The following is an 18,185-nucleotide window of genomic DNA, read 5'->3' as shown; positions in this document are numbered from 1 at the left end:
TGGAGGAAAGACGGTTCAGCTGGTTTTCACTTTCTCCAGGAACGTCAACAGTTTCATTTGGATTCACAACCAAATGTTGGTCCCAGTTGTTCTGGGTTGACTCCCAGATTTCCACAATATAAAGCAAAATGTTGGTTCTCCATGTTTGATCAGGATTGTTAAGCAGACGGTACTTTCTAAGTTTGTTCGAGATTTGTAAACTTCTACCTATATTATTGCTCTAGATGTTATTTTACAGCTGAATTTGCAAATGCTGTTTGTTTTTTTCTGTTCATAACCGTTTTTATGTCAGTAGATGCTATAAATGAATCCAGTTTGTGTGCATATGTACTATTTGCTTTGTTCACAAACATTGCTGCTTTGAAACAGCTTTTAAAAATAGCTTATCTGAATTATCAATGATGATACTCGGTTATCTAAGAAAGAATGGATCAAATATTGGCCTTTTCTACAGATGTAACGGCGTGGGAACAGTTGCAAGCACCTTCCAGTGCTTCAGCACTGAAGCCACTTGAGTTGTGTAACCCAATACGAGAGCTTCTGTGACACAACATGAAATATTACACAATGTTACATTTGATTTAAAAAAAGCACATTCTGTGTAGAAAGTAGAAATTTACTCGCATCTTTTCCATACATGTAATTTTTATTTATATCAAGTCCAGAGAACAATATTGACTTTGGCAAAAATGAAATAATAAAACAGAAAAAAACCAACATTGTTGAGTAAAAGTCAACGTTATAAATCTAACTGGCTCTGTTTTTATAGGCATCAGTTTGAGGCCGTGTACTGGGATGTAGGCGTTTTCCAGTTTTTGTTCTGTGTGCTTATTTATTGTCCTCTTGAGCTTTACTGTTCGTCAAGTATTAACGCTTTTTGTTCTAGCCATGAATTATTGATGTTAAAAGGAACAAAAAGAAACCACACACTTCAAATTCTGCTCCTAACATCATTCCTCAGAAAAACAGAAACACATGGTGCAACAAGTAACATTTTTATATATATATGCCATATATATATATTTTGTACTTTCATGTTTTCTCTTTTTTATTATTTTTGAAAGCATTAAGAGTCTCTTAAGTGAGTCTTTGAGTGAATGTTAGTGATTTTGTAATTATTTTTATCAACATTCATAAGTTTGGTTTTAAACTTTGAACCCATGTGGCACAAATAAGTCTAAAAGTCACACAAAATGAGTTTGAAAATTAGATTTTTTTTCCACCAGTTTGTGCTCTCCGACGATGCTACGGTGCTGAAAGTATCCATTTGATCTCTAAACGTTGCACTTCAGTTTGGATAGGACACCTCTTATCATTGTGCAAATTCCTGCTTTCTCCAGCATGCCCAGAAAGCACTAAATGTGGTGTTCTTCTTTTTTTCTTCTGTTTTTTATAAACTGATGGTGTGTTACTGGATTGACCCTGTCTGCAAATACACATCCAGTCTCTGCTCCACCAACACTGATGTGGCCATTACCACGATTCCTTTCTTTCCATTACCCGACATGCAGCATGATCTTCTTTTAGAAATGGGCACTCACATGTTCCATCAGGCCTGCGTCTCCTCCATTTTGTAATCCATATTGACTTGTGATCTCGATATTTTTCTTTTAACATCTGTGGTCCCACTGCCTCTCTTTTCCACGCCCGTATCGATTGATCATGTCCGCTGCACCAGGCTCTGTATTTATACTCCCGTAATCCAGAGGCGCACACGGCCTAATGCTCCTCAGCCGGACACATCTTTCACACTCGCTGCTTCTTTTAGTTATTTTCTTTTTATTTTGGGAAAAGGCGTCTCAGAAAGGTGATCTGTGTCGGAAGTGAGAGCCAGAGTAAGGCAGCGGCCTTCAGACGCAGCGGTATTGTTTCTGATCCAGTTTAAATCCACTGGATGGTGCTTGTTGAGTTGGTGGATGGGTGGACTCTGGAGAACCGCAGCTCCGCCACATCACCTTTATTCTGATGCTTTTTTTATGATTCTTGATTAGATTTCTTTGCGGCTGCATACTTCTCATATTGTTTGCCCCTCTTTTTGTCTAGATTTTTGATTATTCCTCTTTTCATCTTACCCAAAGTATTTAATTAAATTTTTTCCTTCCCATCTTCTGTTTAATTTCCTGGACTTCTTGCTGGGCAAATAAATTGGCCGTGACTCAGTCTGACTCCTCTCCTTCATTCTGATCCCACCTCTCTTATTTTCCGCTCCCCTAATTTCACCTCTAATCACCGTCCTGAATCACCGTCCTGAATCACCGTCCTGTCCTCAAGCCTTTATCCGTCTGTAACGTTTTCCTGCTCTGCCTTATCCAGACTATACCACGCTTTCCTCCAGGTCTTCACCACCTTCCTCCTTCTCCTTGCTCCTCTCTTTTGCTTTCCCACCGCTCGTCCCCGTGTTTGAGTTTGAGTTGGTGGTGTTATAGGCGTGGATGTACCCCCGTTTGAAGTCGGGGCCCCCGAGGCCCCCGATGCTCTCGCCCTCGTCGCTGGTCGTCGACGAGGCGGCACTCGTCGTCGACGCGCACTGCACCAGCATCCCGTGCAGGGACTGACTCCGTCTCGTCCAGATCACGCTCAGCCGCTTGGCACAGCTCACGGCGCCGTAGCGCCTGGCAACAGTTGCGGCCGCATCGGTTGCTAAGGCAACAGAGGAGCCCATGTCGAGCGAGTGTCGCCGCTTGCCAACAGTCCCACCGGCGGGGCTCAGAGGGGAGACGGGGCTCTGATAAGCCTGCGAGGAGTTCCATTTGTCCCTGCCTCTGGGTGTGATTCTCCAGTCCAGCAGCTCCGAGTCCCTCAGGGGGGCAGCCAGGGAGAAGCTGGCTCGGTTCGTCAGTTCTCGCTCCAGCCGCGGATTTGGGCGGTCCCTGGAACGAGACTGCCGGGGCAGCGTGGACGAAGGGGAGGGGGAGTAGTAGAGGGGAGTTCTGTCACTTTCTAGGTTGTGCAGCAGTGCCTTCCTCTGCCTCACCACCAAGGCCATCTCGCTGCCCGCCCCCGTCGTCGTGGAAACCACCCCTCCGGCTGACAGGAACTGCTCCAGGTTGACTCTGGGCTTCGGCCGGGGCTTCGGGGGCAGTTTGGGAGGCAGAGGGGAAGCGGAATCGGCTCCGTCTTTCTCCTTGTCCTTGTCTTTCTCCGCCTCGCCTCCTCTCTTGGAGGGCAGGCCGTTGGGAAGGACCACCATCATCACGTCTCCAGAGCCGTTGGACTGGTAACACCCGCCCCCGTTCCCCCCCTTGTCCCCACATCCGACCCCTCCGCCCTGGCAGCAGGCCCCGCCTCCGGCCTCCGTGTTGCCGTTTTGACAGAACATGTGGTCGCCGTGGTTGCAAACCCGATGACGGACCATGAGCGCCACGGTAAACACGAGCAGGGTGACCACCACGACGCCGCCCACCAGTATGGTGAGCGTCCCGCCCAAGAAGTGGGCTTGGAGCGAGCGGCATGCCGGGTACACATCCTTGGTGGAGAAGGAGGTGCAGCCCAGGACTTTCGTTGCAGCCAGTGAGGTGATTGTGTCGTCAAAAATGGCCAGCACACACAGGTTGTAGTCCACGCCAGAAACCAGGTTCTTCAGCAGGAAGCGGTCGCTGGTGGATGGGAGGATCCTGCGGAGAGATTTCAGAGAGAAAAGCTTTGTTACTTCACACATATACTTACTTCAGATGGAATAAGGCTGAATATTAGAGCAACAAAGTAGAAGACAGTGTAAAAACAGCAAAAGATTGGTTCTGTTATTAGCAATAGAACAGAAAATGAGGCTTTTCTTGGTGAATACACAAGGGGATATAAAGGGAAAAAAACTGCTCATTTGTAGGGTAGTTGATGCCCATATGTGTTGGCAATCATATTAAAAACTCTGTGTGAAATCGATATTAAGGCATGTGATGGAGCCGTAATGTGCAAGTAGCTATTTATGTTTTTATCATCTGATTTTCAAGAGCGAGAACATATTGATGCATATTAAACTACAAAATACATTTTTAAAAAAAGAATTTTTTCACAAGACATGCATAATGATCCCCATACTGTTTTTAATTGGATAAAATAATTAACACAGCTGAAATATGTTTCATAACAAAACTGAAATAGAATATTACAAGAAATATGATTAATATATTACAGTATGACTAAAACAATAAATATTACTGCAAGTAACCATTGAGAAAATATTACAACTAATAAAGAAATAATAGAACTAAAAAGTAATGAAAAAATGAATTTAAACAATTTAAAGAGAGAAGCATGGGAAGGATTAAATGTGAAAATTCAACTAATATTGCCATTAATTGAAGATTAGATGCAATTTAAACAAATATTAGGAAATAGTGGACAGGATGAGAAATAAAAGACAAGATGTAATTCTAGATTTAAAAAAGTGCATTGAAAGGAATAGACGAATAAAGAAGAAACATTGTAAATATTAAACTGATTTAAATTTAAATGAAATAAAAATGAAATTAAGATAAGACAACAGACGAAGTTAAGTAAAAGATTTGTATTTTAGAGAGAGGTTAGCTGAATTGCTTTTAACTCTGCACTTAAACATTGTAACATTACTTCTCCATATAGAGACAGCTGAGCAGTTGGGTGATGTTTAGATCCAAAAAGATTGAAAAATCAAGTAGAATATCCTAAAGTGATCAAACAGAAACCCAAATGTCCGAATCCCTCAAAAAAGGCCAGATGAAAAACACGGGGCTCAAACTGTGCAGGATAGATTATTGGTGAATATGTCTGTAAGTTAAGTGTCCACACTGTGCTGCTAATGTTATGTCCAAAAGCAGAGCTTCCTCTGCGATCGATGCAGATTTTGTCTGCGTGAGTTGGAGCGTGGAGGGGTTACAGAGAGAGAGGAGTTTGACCCTGTCCTCATTTTAAGTGCTGGAGCGAACGAGTGGAGGAGAGGTGAGCTGAATGGATGAAGAACTGAGGGCCCTCGCTTTGCATAATTTGTATTTAGCTTGCTTCAGGACGGGAATTGGTCCATTGTTTGTATTTAGAAGAGCAGAACAAGCATGTGTTTTTTTGATGAGTATGTGTGGGAGACTGAAGCCCACCTCAAGCACATTGTTGCTGGTTTGAGTTTGTCCTCTGCAGCTTTAACCCTCTTGTGTGGGAAAAGTGTTTTTTTTGTTTGTTTGTTTTTTTCCCTCCTCCTCTGCTTTTGTCTCCATTTTTCTTGGCTTTCTCCTGCCACATCAAAGAGCTTATTTTGTATAATGTGTTTCTAGCCATTAAGTCTCTCCTCAGACTTGGAGTTACATCCTGTAAATGCCATTTTGGATGACTGACGCTCAGGGAGCTTCTCCTTTAATACCCCCAGCCTAACTCTATTTAAAATGCATTCAAAATAAAGACAGAGGACAGCAGCAGATTTCCTTCGCTTTTAAATTGGGTGTAATTACCTTCACGTAATCAAGTTTTACAAATGAAACCGGTCTGATTGACGCTTCTCATGCATATTTATGTTGGTCTTGATGGGATGATGGGATTTGATGTTTAATAATGCAGTGTAGCTGGGAAATCAGAGGCGCCTACTTTCAGGCACGCTGCAGGGCAGATGCATGGATTTCAGGCTCTGGAACGAATATCGATCTCTTCTGCGGCTTCAAACCTGAAAATGTCTTAAGCTGGTACAAAGGGTAGAAACTATCTACGTCACGTTCAAATAGTTTTTCCAGAAAGTCTGAAATGGCTGCTGTCTAAAAACAGATGACACTGATAAAAGATTAAACTAAAACTGCAATGTTGTTTTAAGAGTTTAATGGACAGCATGACCTGCAGGGTTTCTAATCAATCTGGACTTATAGTTCTAGATCAGTATGAGAAAATAAAATTAAAGGGAATATTTGTATTTTCAGACTTCAACCAGACACCATCGTCCAAAAGCGTTGGTATCAAACTCCACTTCTTCAGTGTCTTTTAACTATTTATGATATCAGTTTCAAATCTCCGCCTGGATATTTTTGCTTATTTTAATTGTGTTTTAAATGTCTTGTGAGTAAATATATTTGCCCATTTATCCTAACAATTGAAACTTTCAATATCTAGCCATTAAGTGCACAGTTATTTTCGCAATTTACCGTCTCTTAAAATAATGATCTTCAGATTAATTTCACTACCTTCTACGGTGGGGGAGAAATTACCGTAATAACCTGATATTGGCTGCGAAGTGCAATGTCTCCTCTTTCAGAAACCGTTTGAATTTTTCAGATAGCGCAACGTGTGGCGAATTTACGGTACTGCAAATTTGGCTGATGCGTTCGGTCTGGAAGGGTTAAACATTTAGATGTCTCCAGACCAACACACCTGAAAACAATTTACTGAATGTTGTCAGGTTTTACAAACTCCTGCTAATCTCTAAACTATTTGATTTGTCTGTGTGAAATAAAGACTCGTCTGAAGGCTGCAGGATGCCTGCCAGGCCTCTGATTTCTCTTTGTTTTCATATTTAAAGCATCAATCAACTGTTGTATACTTATAGTACAACTTTTCAATCATGCTTTAAAAAAATGGGTCAAATATTTTCTGAAAACTGATTTTAAGAATGCAAAGAAACCAACATTTCTTATGTTGCCATAGATTCCCTCTTTGTGGAGCCACACATTTACTCAACCACTTGGTGAAAGCTCATTATTTGGTTTTGCAGTGTACTAATTTCCCTGAAAGCATATCTACCTCCAGTCTCTAAACACCAAATCCTCAGAAGATGAGACACGTTTTTCTTTCAAAGAGGAAACACTGACCTGAAAATCAGCTTCCCGGATCAAAGCAGACATTTAAAACTAAACATGAAGACAAGACGACGCCTTTGAAAAGATGTGCATGTTTTAAATGAGGAAATCCAGTAGCTGGTTTGTCAAAACAGCACTGGTAAAAGTGGCTCTTGTTCCATTTTCTTAGATTAATTAGTTCCCTCAACTCTGCCTCTACACAAAGACCTTTTGTTCTTCAAATTGTGTGGCAGTTCTGTGGAAAACGGACACCAATTACACTGGGAAGCCCAAAACATCAGAGGAGTAACTAATATTAGCAGGGAAAATAGAGCACAGACTCAGTTATGCTTTTAGAAGTTGTCAAGTCATGGAGGTACCGTCTCATGTGTCATGGTTGGGAAAACTCAAACTGAGAGACTTTAGGGCAATCAGTTGGTCTAGAGGATTGAGTTTCCACTGTAAAGCCCAGTGGTGGGTTTTCCAGCACGAAGAGTCTGAAGTGAGAGTGCTGCTGCCTCTGTTTATTCTAAAACATCAGTGGTGTCGGTTCATCCAGAACCTTTATGCGAGTGTAACTGACCCATGACACTTGACCCTCCCTTATTTGATCACTGACAGGTGTGATGGGCTGAAAGGGCAAAGCTTTTAGCGTAAAGTTGCACCAATCGAGGCTTTACTGGCCAGTATAGATTTATGGTTTTCTTTGAGGCCCAAGCTGCCAGTTCGGGTTTTGACTGATTCCAATCATCTTTCCACAGACAATAACAAACATCGACCTTAAGGGGAAAAAAAATAATGCTGCATATTCCTTGGTAGAGTTAGAAGAGTCGAATTCACCAAAACCTATTGCAGATTTATCGCCTTTTATGCAATGAAGCATTTGACCACATCTGATTGCCACAGCAGGACCTGTCTGCAGGTTTTCCAGACTTCAAGAGCACATCATTTTCAGCACATAACAGGAAGGCTTGAGTAAAACAAAAATTATCCATCCTTTGGTTCTAGAAAATGGGTAAAATATAAATGAAAGATTTACAGATGCCAGTGATTGGAAAACAACCTCAAAATTCGGATTGGTGCATCTCTGATTTTACATATCGATCAAGGAAAAATCGGCTGCACCATGTAAATGTAGCGACACGTAAACCAATAAAGACACTGAGCGCAATGTTCTTCACAAAATATAGACAAAAATGGACTGGCATCAGATTTTAGTAGCTGTAGGATTTCCCTTTTACTACAAGCTATTTCTCCCGCGAACGCTAGATTTGTAAATTTTTATTTACTCAGAATGCCCTACGCTATTGTCCGAGTTCACTTTTGATCCGCATCATAGTTCGATTACGCATTCACATCTCCCCGAGCGAACCGGACTTTCTGGACAGATGGACTAGAGTTTGGTTAAAGCGGACTAAACAGGGCTGGTGTGAATTCACCCTAAGACAAGTCTGGTTTCTCAGGATCTAATTGACAAGAGTTTAAGCCATAGGAACAGTGCCGCTTTAAATATTTGTTTGGCAAACTGCAATGTTTTAAAATCTTGCTGTGGTTTGATGCCTCCTACCTGAATTTCCTAAGTTTGCCCCAACATTCAGTCAAAACAACAATGAAAGTTTCAGACAACTGCTACAAAAACAGCAGCACCCAGGTTACCAATAAATTAAGAGTGGATTGTAATTCCTAACATTTTCACCCTTATTTATCTTTTATTAATCAGATTTTTTTTATCCTTTTGTAATCCAACATATAGCATCTCAGACTACATATCCTTGACATCTTGTTCCTCAGTCTCTCTCTCTCTCTCTCTCTCTCTCTCTCTCTCTCTCTCTCTCTTGAAAGACTCGATTTCTGCTTGTTCTAAATGCTCTGGCAATTCTCACTGGTCTCTTCCTGACCTCCAAGCTTCTCTTCGTTTTAGTCACTGTGCTATATCTCTATTAGCCTGAGCAGCAGCCATTGTGCGTGATTCAGCATCCAAGGTCACTCTGGCTCTGTTTGTCTTCCCTCTGCTCTTCTATATCAGTTCCTCTAAGTGTCCCCAGTCCTTTCTCATCCTTCGCTTTATCTTATCGCCTTGTCTTCTGTTTGCTTTGCATCCTCCCTCCATCGTCGCCACATAGTTCACATTGTCTTCTTCTTTTATGAGATTGTGAATCACTCCCCTGCTAATGTTTTGTTAACCTGTATACTGGCAATGACAAATGTAGGGGTTTCCATTGAAATATACATGAAAGTCATGCATCTTTGATGAGCCGATTTGTTTTGGTGCAGCCATGTTGTGTGCATACACACCCTGGACAAAAGGAAATGATACTCGACTAAATCCTGAGAGCACGTTGTGGTAATGTCACCTTTTGTTGGAAATCAGATTAAGCAATTTATTTCAATGTTTGTGGCAGATTTTATTGTTCTCTTAACCTACACAGAGTGCAGGTCTGATGCTGCGTTTCAAATTGTTGTTTGGTTAAAGCAGACAAAAAAAAGGCATGCACCATGGAAGAGAGTCTGTTTTGTTGTTGAAGATGGTGAGTGATTATCTGAATCCAGGAAGAAGAGGAAGAGAGTTAAAGCCAAGGAAATGAAGGGGGGATGTTTTGGCTCGTCTTTCTCTTCCTCCGGTATTCTCCTCACTATCGGAGCCGAGTCTGGTGGTCTGACACCTGACAGGACCGGGCCACAGAGGAGAGGGGAGAGAGAGCAAGTCTAGGAGGAACAACAAAGCAATTATCTCCTCGTCTGGCTGACATCTATACCGCTCCTGCTTCCTTTTCCTCATGTCACTTCCTTTGTCCGTTTACCCTTTCCTCTCTTTTTGGGGTCTTGATTTGTTGAACTGCTAAATGTTTCATTGGCTGTCTTCCTTGATTTAGCCTGTAGAGATCTTCTGTTTTTCTTCATCTGTCCAGACGTCAGTCTTTTATACCTCATTTTGGGAGGTCTTTTAGTTTTCCCCCGTCTTTTCAGTTCTTTCTGATCCAATGTGCACTCTGGCTGTTTTCCACTCTTGGGGAAGATCGATATTGTGAAAAGTTCCTTTGCTTTAAAGTCTATTTTTTAAGGAGATGCTGTGGTGACTGTTGTTTTTTTTACTCTGCTGTATAAATCAGAGTAACTTTGCCCCTCCTCTACTTGTTGCTCTGCTCTGTCGGTAAGCAGAAAGCTTCTTCACTTCTCCCTCTTATACAACACAAACAAAATCAATTGATTGGTTATTCCAGTTATACACTGACCAGGCAGATTCACAGCAGATCATTTAAATCTTTCATACCTTAAGTGTTGCCTGTTTAGTCCCCAAAGTATTCAGGTTTGAAACAGCTCCACATGAGTCTGTACCTGCCTGAGGTACATTTGGAATCTGCTTTGAAAACCAAACATTTAAAATGACTGCAGTCAATCTGCTGCACGAAAATGTGGTCTAGTCAATCCAATAAGTATCCATGTTGTAGCTTATTTTGGGTTGAGTAGGTGTCATGTTTTCTTGAGTCAACAGGTCCAATTATCCCCAAAACAAATGCAACAAGAGTGACGTTTTGATGATATACAGTTGAATCAAATTAGACGACCATTTTTCTCAATAAATCATCAAAATACTTGCCTCCAAAAACACCATGGTACAACTTAAATACATGGACACAAAATGGTTTAACATTTTGACAATGTGTTGGGGAAGGGGTGAGTTAACACGGAACCTGGCCTCCATGATTTGGACCTTAAATGCCCACATTTGAGGAGTTTAGAGGACGGCTTTACACCTCCAACTTTACACCTTCAGGAACATTTTTTGCACATTGTCCACCTGCAAGACGACACAGGTTGTTCTTCATAGGCATTTTTCCCAACAATGCCTATGTATCGCATCAGCCACAGTTTTCCTGCAGAACAATGGTCAAACCAGGTAATCTACTCGCACTGGTGAGTCCGCCACCACCCGTCACCAGTCTACCACTTTTTCTCACTTTGGACTCTTTCTGACAGATTCTGACCAGGAAAACTCCACACATCTGCAGTTTTGGAAATGCTTTGGACCAGAGTAGCAGCAGATAAAATTTGGTCTTCATTAAACTCACTCAAATCCTTATGCGTGCCCATTTTTTTGCCACCCACTAGCACGTCCCACACTGAGGCGATAATCTGTGTTATTCACTTTCTGTCGTAATGGTATGCCTGATTGGTGGTGTTCTACTTTTTTCTTAGACTTTTGTGCAAATACAGCTAAAAAAACATCTTTTTACTCTGAGTAAACCGGCTCATCGCTAATCCTGATTAATTTCGGTGTCACCACTCAAGGCCTGATTTAGTTCTTGATTCTCATCTTTTCCTGAGCCTTATTATCCCTGATCTTTAATGTTTCTTTAAAATTAAACCATCCCTCTTCTCCTTTCTGATTTTACATTTTAATGCAACCTGACATGTAGATGAGAACTGGCTGTCTCCATTTCCCTGTCATCTTAAGCTTTTGATTTGAGTCGACACAATTATTCATAAAGTAATTTAACACTTAATTACATCTACCTATAGGATCCGTCTCACCACAGCTTGGACCCCATCCCTGCACTCATTTCCTCCAGTTGTTTTTCTGCTTCCTTTCCCTTTTGCATCGTTGTCTCTGCATGCCTCGGCTCTCCCCCCCACCGTTTTATCTCTCCGACACATCTCCGTCAATCCGTGCCTCGGCAGATGCACTTATCGTGTTTCCTGCATAATTTCTTGTTCTTGTTTCCAGGCTCATGCCCGGCTAAATAGGGACGCTCGTATCCGAATCCCCAGTGGTATTACATTGGACGCCATAGGGTGTTGTATGTCACAGGAGACGAAACAGAAGGCTGCAGCAATGAGGGGAAACTTGAACATGCCAAGACGCTTTGCAAATATGTGCATTTTTAGTACATTAATAACCTCACGCATTACTCTGAGTGCCAAATATTAGTTCGCTGTTGTATAATTAGCAGCAGAAAATGAGTGCATTGCATTTCATGTAATTTTCAGGTTCTATTTCCTTCAATGCCCTCCCCTCCTGTGACTCATTAGCCCTGTTCTCCATCGTCTAGCTCTCAGCATGCTCCTTTTCTGTGCATGTCAAACTTTCTACCTGCTCTTTTTAATTGTGCGTCCCTCTTTATTTTAAGTCTGAACCAATGTGCTCATTATTTCATAAACTCTGCATGATTTCTCCTCCAACTTCCCCTTTCTCGTCGGCGCTGTGATCGTTCCCGTTGCCGTTAAATTGTGTCCTGAACTCGGCACTTTTGAGTTCTCCACAGGAAGGTTGATCCCCGTTGAGACCTGGGAGGAACTGGATGGAAGTGGGTTTTAAAGCCAAGTCAAAATTTGACTTTCCAGCCTTGAACTGCTCTTATTGGCGGATTGTTCATATAAATTGGTTCAGATCTTATTTCCCAAAGGGTGCTTGGAGGAGAATATCCATACTTAAAAAACATGAGTACAATAGAAAGCAACAGAGTGCATATATGGGATATTATACACAAAGGGGTTGGAGACGGTGGCACATACAGTAACCTTAAATGCGTTTCCCAGAATGTTGCTTTGCAGCACAATATTGGTATGAAGTGGAGGAATATGCCTGTTTTGGATGAACTCTAAGCAGCTCTTCATTGCTATTGTCCTGATCTAAAAGTAAAATCTTTGAGTCCTAAGTTTCAAATCACCGCCTGGATATTTTTGCTTTTCTTAATTGCACACAGTTCTTTAAATGTCCTGCGAGTAAAAATATATTTGCCCATTTATCCTTAAAAACTGGAACTTTCAACATCTAGCAAGTTCTTTTCGCAATTTACCACCTATTGTAACCACTCCCTGTGATTATGGCGGGGGTGAAATTACCGTAATAACCTGATATTGGCTGGAAAGCGCAACGTCTCCCCTTTCAGAAACCGTTGGGATTTTTCAGATAGCGCAACGTGTGGCAGAAATACGGTAAAGCAAATCTGACTGACAAGTTTGGTCTTGAAGGGATGAACCTTTGTCCTGTGCCTTGTAGCTATTTAGTAGAGATAGATTATAATAAATAACATCGATCACCTGCTGAAGCATTTATAAAATATCAAGGATTTTAATGCAATGACAGATTAAGCTTCTTGCAATTTGAACACATTTTGCTTTTAACCCCCTTGGTTCTCATGCACCGTGTAACTTGGAAAACATATCCCACAGCTATGAAGCACTGAAGCCTTCAAAACCAGCTAGCTCTGCCTCCCTCCACTGTTTTAATCATCTGTATAGATTAACTGAGGGACATTTAAACAGATTTCCATTTAACCAGGGGATTGCCATCTGTTCTCTTGCTGACCAAGGACCACCAAGGCGTGGTGCTGTAACATTGTGACAGAGCTCCAGGAGGGGAAGCTCAGGTGCCATCATTGAGGGTGGTGGGGTGACGGGGTGAACGGCGTCCAGCAGGTGTGTGGCACCTGGCACTGTCACAGATGCCATCAGAATTACAGAATCCAGGCTAAAACGAAGGCTGGAGTCGTGTGGAAAGAGGCTGACCTTTAAAAGTGATTAAATCTGCCACTCACAGCGTGCTCTGCTATGCTCTGCAGTCTGCGTAACTCTTAGTGTTCTCGTTTTGCTCAAACTGTCTTGCCACTCGCTTTTGTTCCTTGCTTTCCGTTATGAAACCCTCTGTTTTCTCCACTTTCTCTCTGTGCCTCGGGCATCCGTTGCTCAATTCAGATGGGTTGAGTTTCTTTTGCCACATTCTAAAGCAGAAACAACACAGCAATATCTCTATAAATCTGTTTCAGAAAGCTTTCAGTCCTATTCTTTCCATTTCAATTCATAAGCCAGTCTTCCTTTCATCGACTTCTGTTTTTCCTGGTTTACCAGCTGTTGTGTAATGCTGCAGTTGGCTCTTACACGTCGATGACGGGAGATAAATCTATACTGTAAATCCCCTCTGGCATTGTAGTGGGCTTGGTTTCGTTTTAATGGTCCCCACTTTGATTTCCTCTTTATCTGTTCAGACTGATTTTCCTATTTTCTTCTGCTTTGTCAATCCCTTTGTCTAATCCCCAGTTTAAAAGTTGAGCTGTATTTTCGATTCATTTCTGAAGTTTGTGTCTTTATACACCCGTCACCCCGTCTTCTGTCTGTCTTGTTGGTGGCAGCTACTGTTTGATCTGTTTCCTGTGAAATGGTCCTATAACATAATGTTGTAAAGCTTTAACAGGGGTAATATATTTTGTATTTGAAGCCAGGTGTTTTTGGATGCTTGCCGAACGCCATACATGTCTTCCTGCTTGTTCCGATTTAAAACTTGACCTCTTGTTTTATGCCTTAGTGCACAACAGAAACCAAATAAACATCATTTTAAGACAGTTCAGCACATATCCTCCCATTATAGAGCTGGTTTTTGTTTTAGTAGCTGCAGTGTTGTGTGCAGAATTAATATGTCAGCTGTTTTCATCCAATCGTTCACCATATAGTGCTCTGTACAGCAAGCTAGCAGTTTTTCTATTGCCCTTTTAAGTGCACAGTAAATTTGTTATGTTGCTTAAGAACCAATAACAGACCAGACGACTTTCTGAGCAGATGGACCACGCTATCGATAATGCTAGCACCCTTGTGCTACAAGCACCAGCACACATGCAGCAAAGGTCAACGGTCCAGGACTCAAACCTGTCTGAGGTCTCTATGGTTCACATTCTCTACAACAGGCGCCACAACCGCCCCACCACTCTGTTTTTAACGTGACTGCAAATGGAGGATGTTCAAATTCAAGGTCTGGATCTTTTGAAGGATCCAACCAATCTGGTCAACGTAGGTTTGGTTCTTCAGCGACTAAAGAACCCAGCCTAAGACCGGAAGTGAGCGGCTATGAAACTGGACGAGCTAGCCTTCAGAGTTATCCCTTACCTCGGTGTATGCGCTCCGTTGCCTAGCAACAGTTAGTGCTGAACACCAGCTGGTAAAAATGGAGCTCAGTCTTGTAATATTTTTTTTTTTTTTACAAAAATTATATTCAAAAATGTCTATGCAAATAACAAAAACCTTACACATCAACTGCCTTAAGCTTTTAATACACTTGTATTTAAAACTGTACAAGTATAAGTATGGACAACAGGTTTATGCTAATGCTAGCACAATCTTGCTAGCACATTGCTAATTAGAACGCACTAATGTTTATTAAATTAGTTTGCTAATGTTGTCTCTCCCACTATTATGCTACTGGTAGCATGCTAATGTTATTACCAGCACATTCAAGTCTTTTAGACCCTTTAATTTGCAATGCACTCACCCTAAAGTAATCGTTGTGCACACTTAGAAAAGCAGAAGTGGATAAAACCTCTGAGGTAGCCTGTGCTGTGGTCAAATTTGACCCTCAACGTTAATCTGTGTGCTACGACTTCATGCATGATGTCTTTCAAACTGCCTCTGACAAAGCAATTTGGAGACAAACAGTCAACATGGACACAGAGCTTAACACTCATCCATCCCTTCCTCTGTAACAAGAGCAGTTGTTTGGTGGGCTCTAAGACAAGATAAATGTGTCATCATATACTATAGCACTTGCAGCTTTCCGCAGAAAACATAGCCTTTATCCTGCTACTTTGAAAACTCTGTTTTTTTTCTAGTTAAACCTCAGATACCCCCTTTACTAAACTTAAATATCTGCTCTGTTTGAATTGTCTTGGCTCGCCATGTTTATCCCTTCTTGGCCATCTTGGTTTTCTTTCTCTTCAGACTGTATGTTTGAGGCATCACTTCACATAAAGCCCAAAGCTGGCTCCTTTAAAGTCTTTACTTGACACGTCTTTGTCTTTAAGAGGTAAACTCAGCCTGGGGAGACGCAATTCAACAAATACCTGCTCAACACACATCTTTTGTGGATTTTTAGCTTTTGCCAAACCTGAAAGTTAAAAGCTTGTGAGAGAACCGAGGAAACAAATTGCAGGCGTGAGACTTTAATGAAAAAGGGTTTGCAAATGTGGAGGTTGTTTGCTAATTATCAGAATTCATGAGCATTTTTCAAGGTCATGTTTCACAATCAATGTTATAGCCTTTGTTTGCAATTTAGTAAAATGTTTGCTCATTATTTCCATATGTTGTCCTTTAATTTGCATTGCTTTGATGTAACCTAAGCATCTCGCTAATGACCTACTGGGAGCTTGTAAAGAGTCATTAAATTTTAGAATTTCTGATTAACTACAGTCATGATAAAACTGATATACACCTTTTGTGTTCATGCTGAGCTTTTACTTTTCAGAAAATAGTAAAAATTCGGGTCTTTACCAGGTTGTGTAGTTGTTTTAATCAAACAAGTTTACAACAGAATTGTTGAAGACGCTGCATGTGGCGTCTCCATCAATTTATCCCAACAATTTGGAACTGCATTTAGCAGCAATAAACTGCAGCTCTCTATAGCTGCTAAACAAACCCATGTAATCACTCCTCCTCCACCGTGCGTGACCAGGTAGAATAACGTTTCTGTGCCAGTGCGCTGTGAGATTTCCTCCAATCACGGATTGGTCCAAACGTCAATGATTTGGTCTGTCCAGATGACAATGTTTTAGAAGTGCTGCGGTTCGGTTTGAAGCAACGTCTCAAAAACTAAATCGCGGTGCTATTTTCTTTTTCAAGAGACGAGGCTTTCTCCTGTCAACTGTAACAAGCTATACTTGTTGAGTGTTTCACTAATTGCTCTGTCAAAAACTTTAACATCTAAAAGGCAAACTGAAGCCTGCAGAGTCGGGGATGGAGCTCTTGGGGTGTTTTGTAACTCCTCTGAGCCATACAATCTAAGAAAATTGCTTCAGGGAGACTGGAAGCTGTCATAAATGTGCTCAACTTGTTAATAATCTCTCACTGTAAAACAATGGACTTTGAATGGTTTCAAAATGGACTTATAACTCTTCACTGATTTATTAAGCAGCAGAAATTGTTTCTGGAAGGTGATGGTTGACCTTCGTCCACTTTGGCGTTGTTAGCACACACCTGTATTTTTCAGACTTTCACACAGGCTGCTATTCTTACTCCTAAGCGTGGTTGCTGTTTAATAAATGACATGGAGTCTGTTTTTTTTCACCCCAGCAAGTTAAATTTTAAATAATTTTAGAAACTGGAGAAGTCCTGATCACTTTTATTTTGTCTCCATAAATAAAACCCCCAAAATTTAACGATTTCTTTGTACTTTGTTTTTCGTTTAGTTCAGCCCATCTGAGGCATTTTTGGCTTTTTAGGGCTGAATATTGGTTCTTTTTCCATGTTTATCCTTTAAAATAGTATTTTTGGAGATAATGGACTTGATGCTTCACATCTTCTGGCATATTTTATTTCCAGTTCAAACCCTACTTCTTCACCTTGGTTTTTTTTTTGTCATCTGTTCACACCTTTTCTTTTTCTGAGTCTATTTTAGGAGGTTGCATTTAAATCTCCCTTTTTCTATCTTCATTTTCTTGGTTTGTCCTGAAGGAGCATTTTGGGTCCACCTCCTCTCTCTTTCCCCTCAGTCCCTGTCAGTTTGTCTTCTGTCACCCATCCCTTCCTTATCTCAGACTCTCCTAAGGTGATTTGAGCACAGCCTGTCATCTATCTTCCCTCACTCCCTCAGTCTCTCTTCTCCTCCCCCTGAGATCTCACAGCCTTCATTTTTACCTCATATTCACCTGACTGTCCCTCCTGACTCTAATTATAGCTCTTCCATTTATTTTTATATTCCCAATCAATTCACTGTGTTCTCTGCCTCCTCCAGTCATGCAGTTACCACCTCTTGCCCCTTTCTCAGTACTGCTTGCTGCTTAATGCCTTCTTTATAACACCTAAGGGGAGCGACAGTGAATGCCTCTAATGGTGCCAGTTGAAATCCAGAAAACGAATGCTGTTGGTCTCGCCCCTCCTCGCTGCCTCAGCTGCTGTTTCCCACTAACAACGGTTCCATCATTTTAAAGTTTCATCAGGCTCTGCTTGTAAATTCAGAGGCAGTAAACTCGAAGCACAGACATAATTCATGAACTTGGAAGTGGTATTGAACATGTAAGTACACCAAATAGCTAGAAGCCACTCTATAAATCTAGGTGCTTGTTTCCTTCTCCCTCCTGAGTCAGGTCTTGGTTCTGTCTTTCTGTTTAGCTCTAGATTTTGGATTTGCAAGGTTGGCAATTTTTAAAACTAAATATATTTAGTTTTTAAATAATAATAAAAAGACTGGCATCCAGTTAGTTTTGAACACATTTCAATTCTGAAAGTTTTTACATTTTGTCACAATTTAATGTGACAAACTGAAAAGGAAGTTAGTGTTGCTTGCATTTTTTCTCAGACCTTCGGTGCATTACAGAACCACCTTTCAGTGCATTTGTAGTTCATCTTTACTTCATCAAGTTACTGAAATTTTAGTCTATTAGTCAAAACCCAGCTAGATTGAATAAAGTGATAATTATTGATTAAAATTTGGGGTGCCAAAAAAGATTTTGGTCCCATCTGACAAAACAAAAACCATCACCA

The 18,185-nt window shown here is 41.2% G+C and overlaps 1 protein-coding gene across 2 annotated transcripts in view; it reads right to left on the bottom strand.

The window, feature by feature from the left end:
• Nucleotides 1–1,051: 1,051 nt before the first annotated feature.
• Nucleotides 1,052–18,185, bottom strand: part of LOC103129511 (leucine-rich repeat and fibronectin type-III domain-containing protein 4-like) — a 50,978-nt gene continuing 33,844 nt past the window's right edge. For both annotated transcript variants that reach the window (XM_007540656.2, XM_016665163.1), the window contains one exon: nucleotides 1,052–3,614. In XM_007540656.2, the coding sequence (XP_007540718.1) occupies nucleotides 2,315–3,614 (1,300 nt within the window). In that variant the 3' untranslated portion in view covers nucleotides 1,052–2,314. The remainder of the gene's footprint in view (nucleotides 3,615–18,185) is intronic.

This window comes from Poecilia formosa, unplaced genomic scaffold (assembly GCF_000485575.1).
Source record: "Poecilia formosa unplaced genomic scaffold, Poecilia_formosa-5.1.2 Scaffold551, whole genome shotgun sequence".
Classification (NCBI taxonomy): Eukaryota; Metazoa; Chordata; class Actinopteri; order Cyprinodontiformes; family Poeciliidae; genus Poecilia; species Poecilia formosa.
Note: the sequence above shows the minus strand (reverse complement) of the source record. Positions and strands in the feature narration are given on the sequence as shown.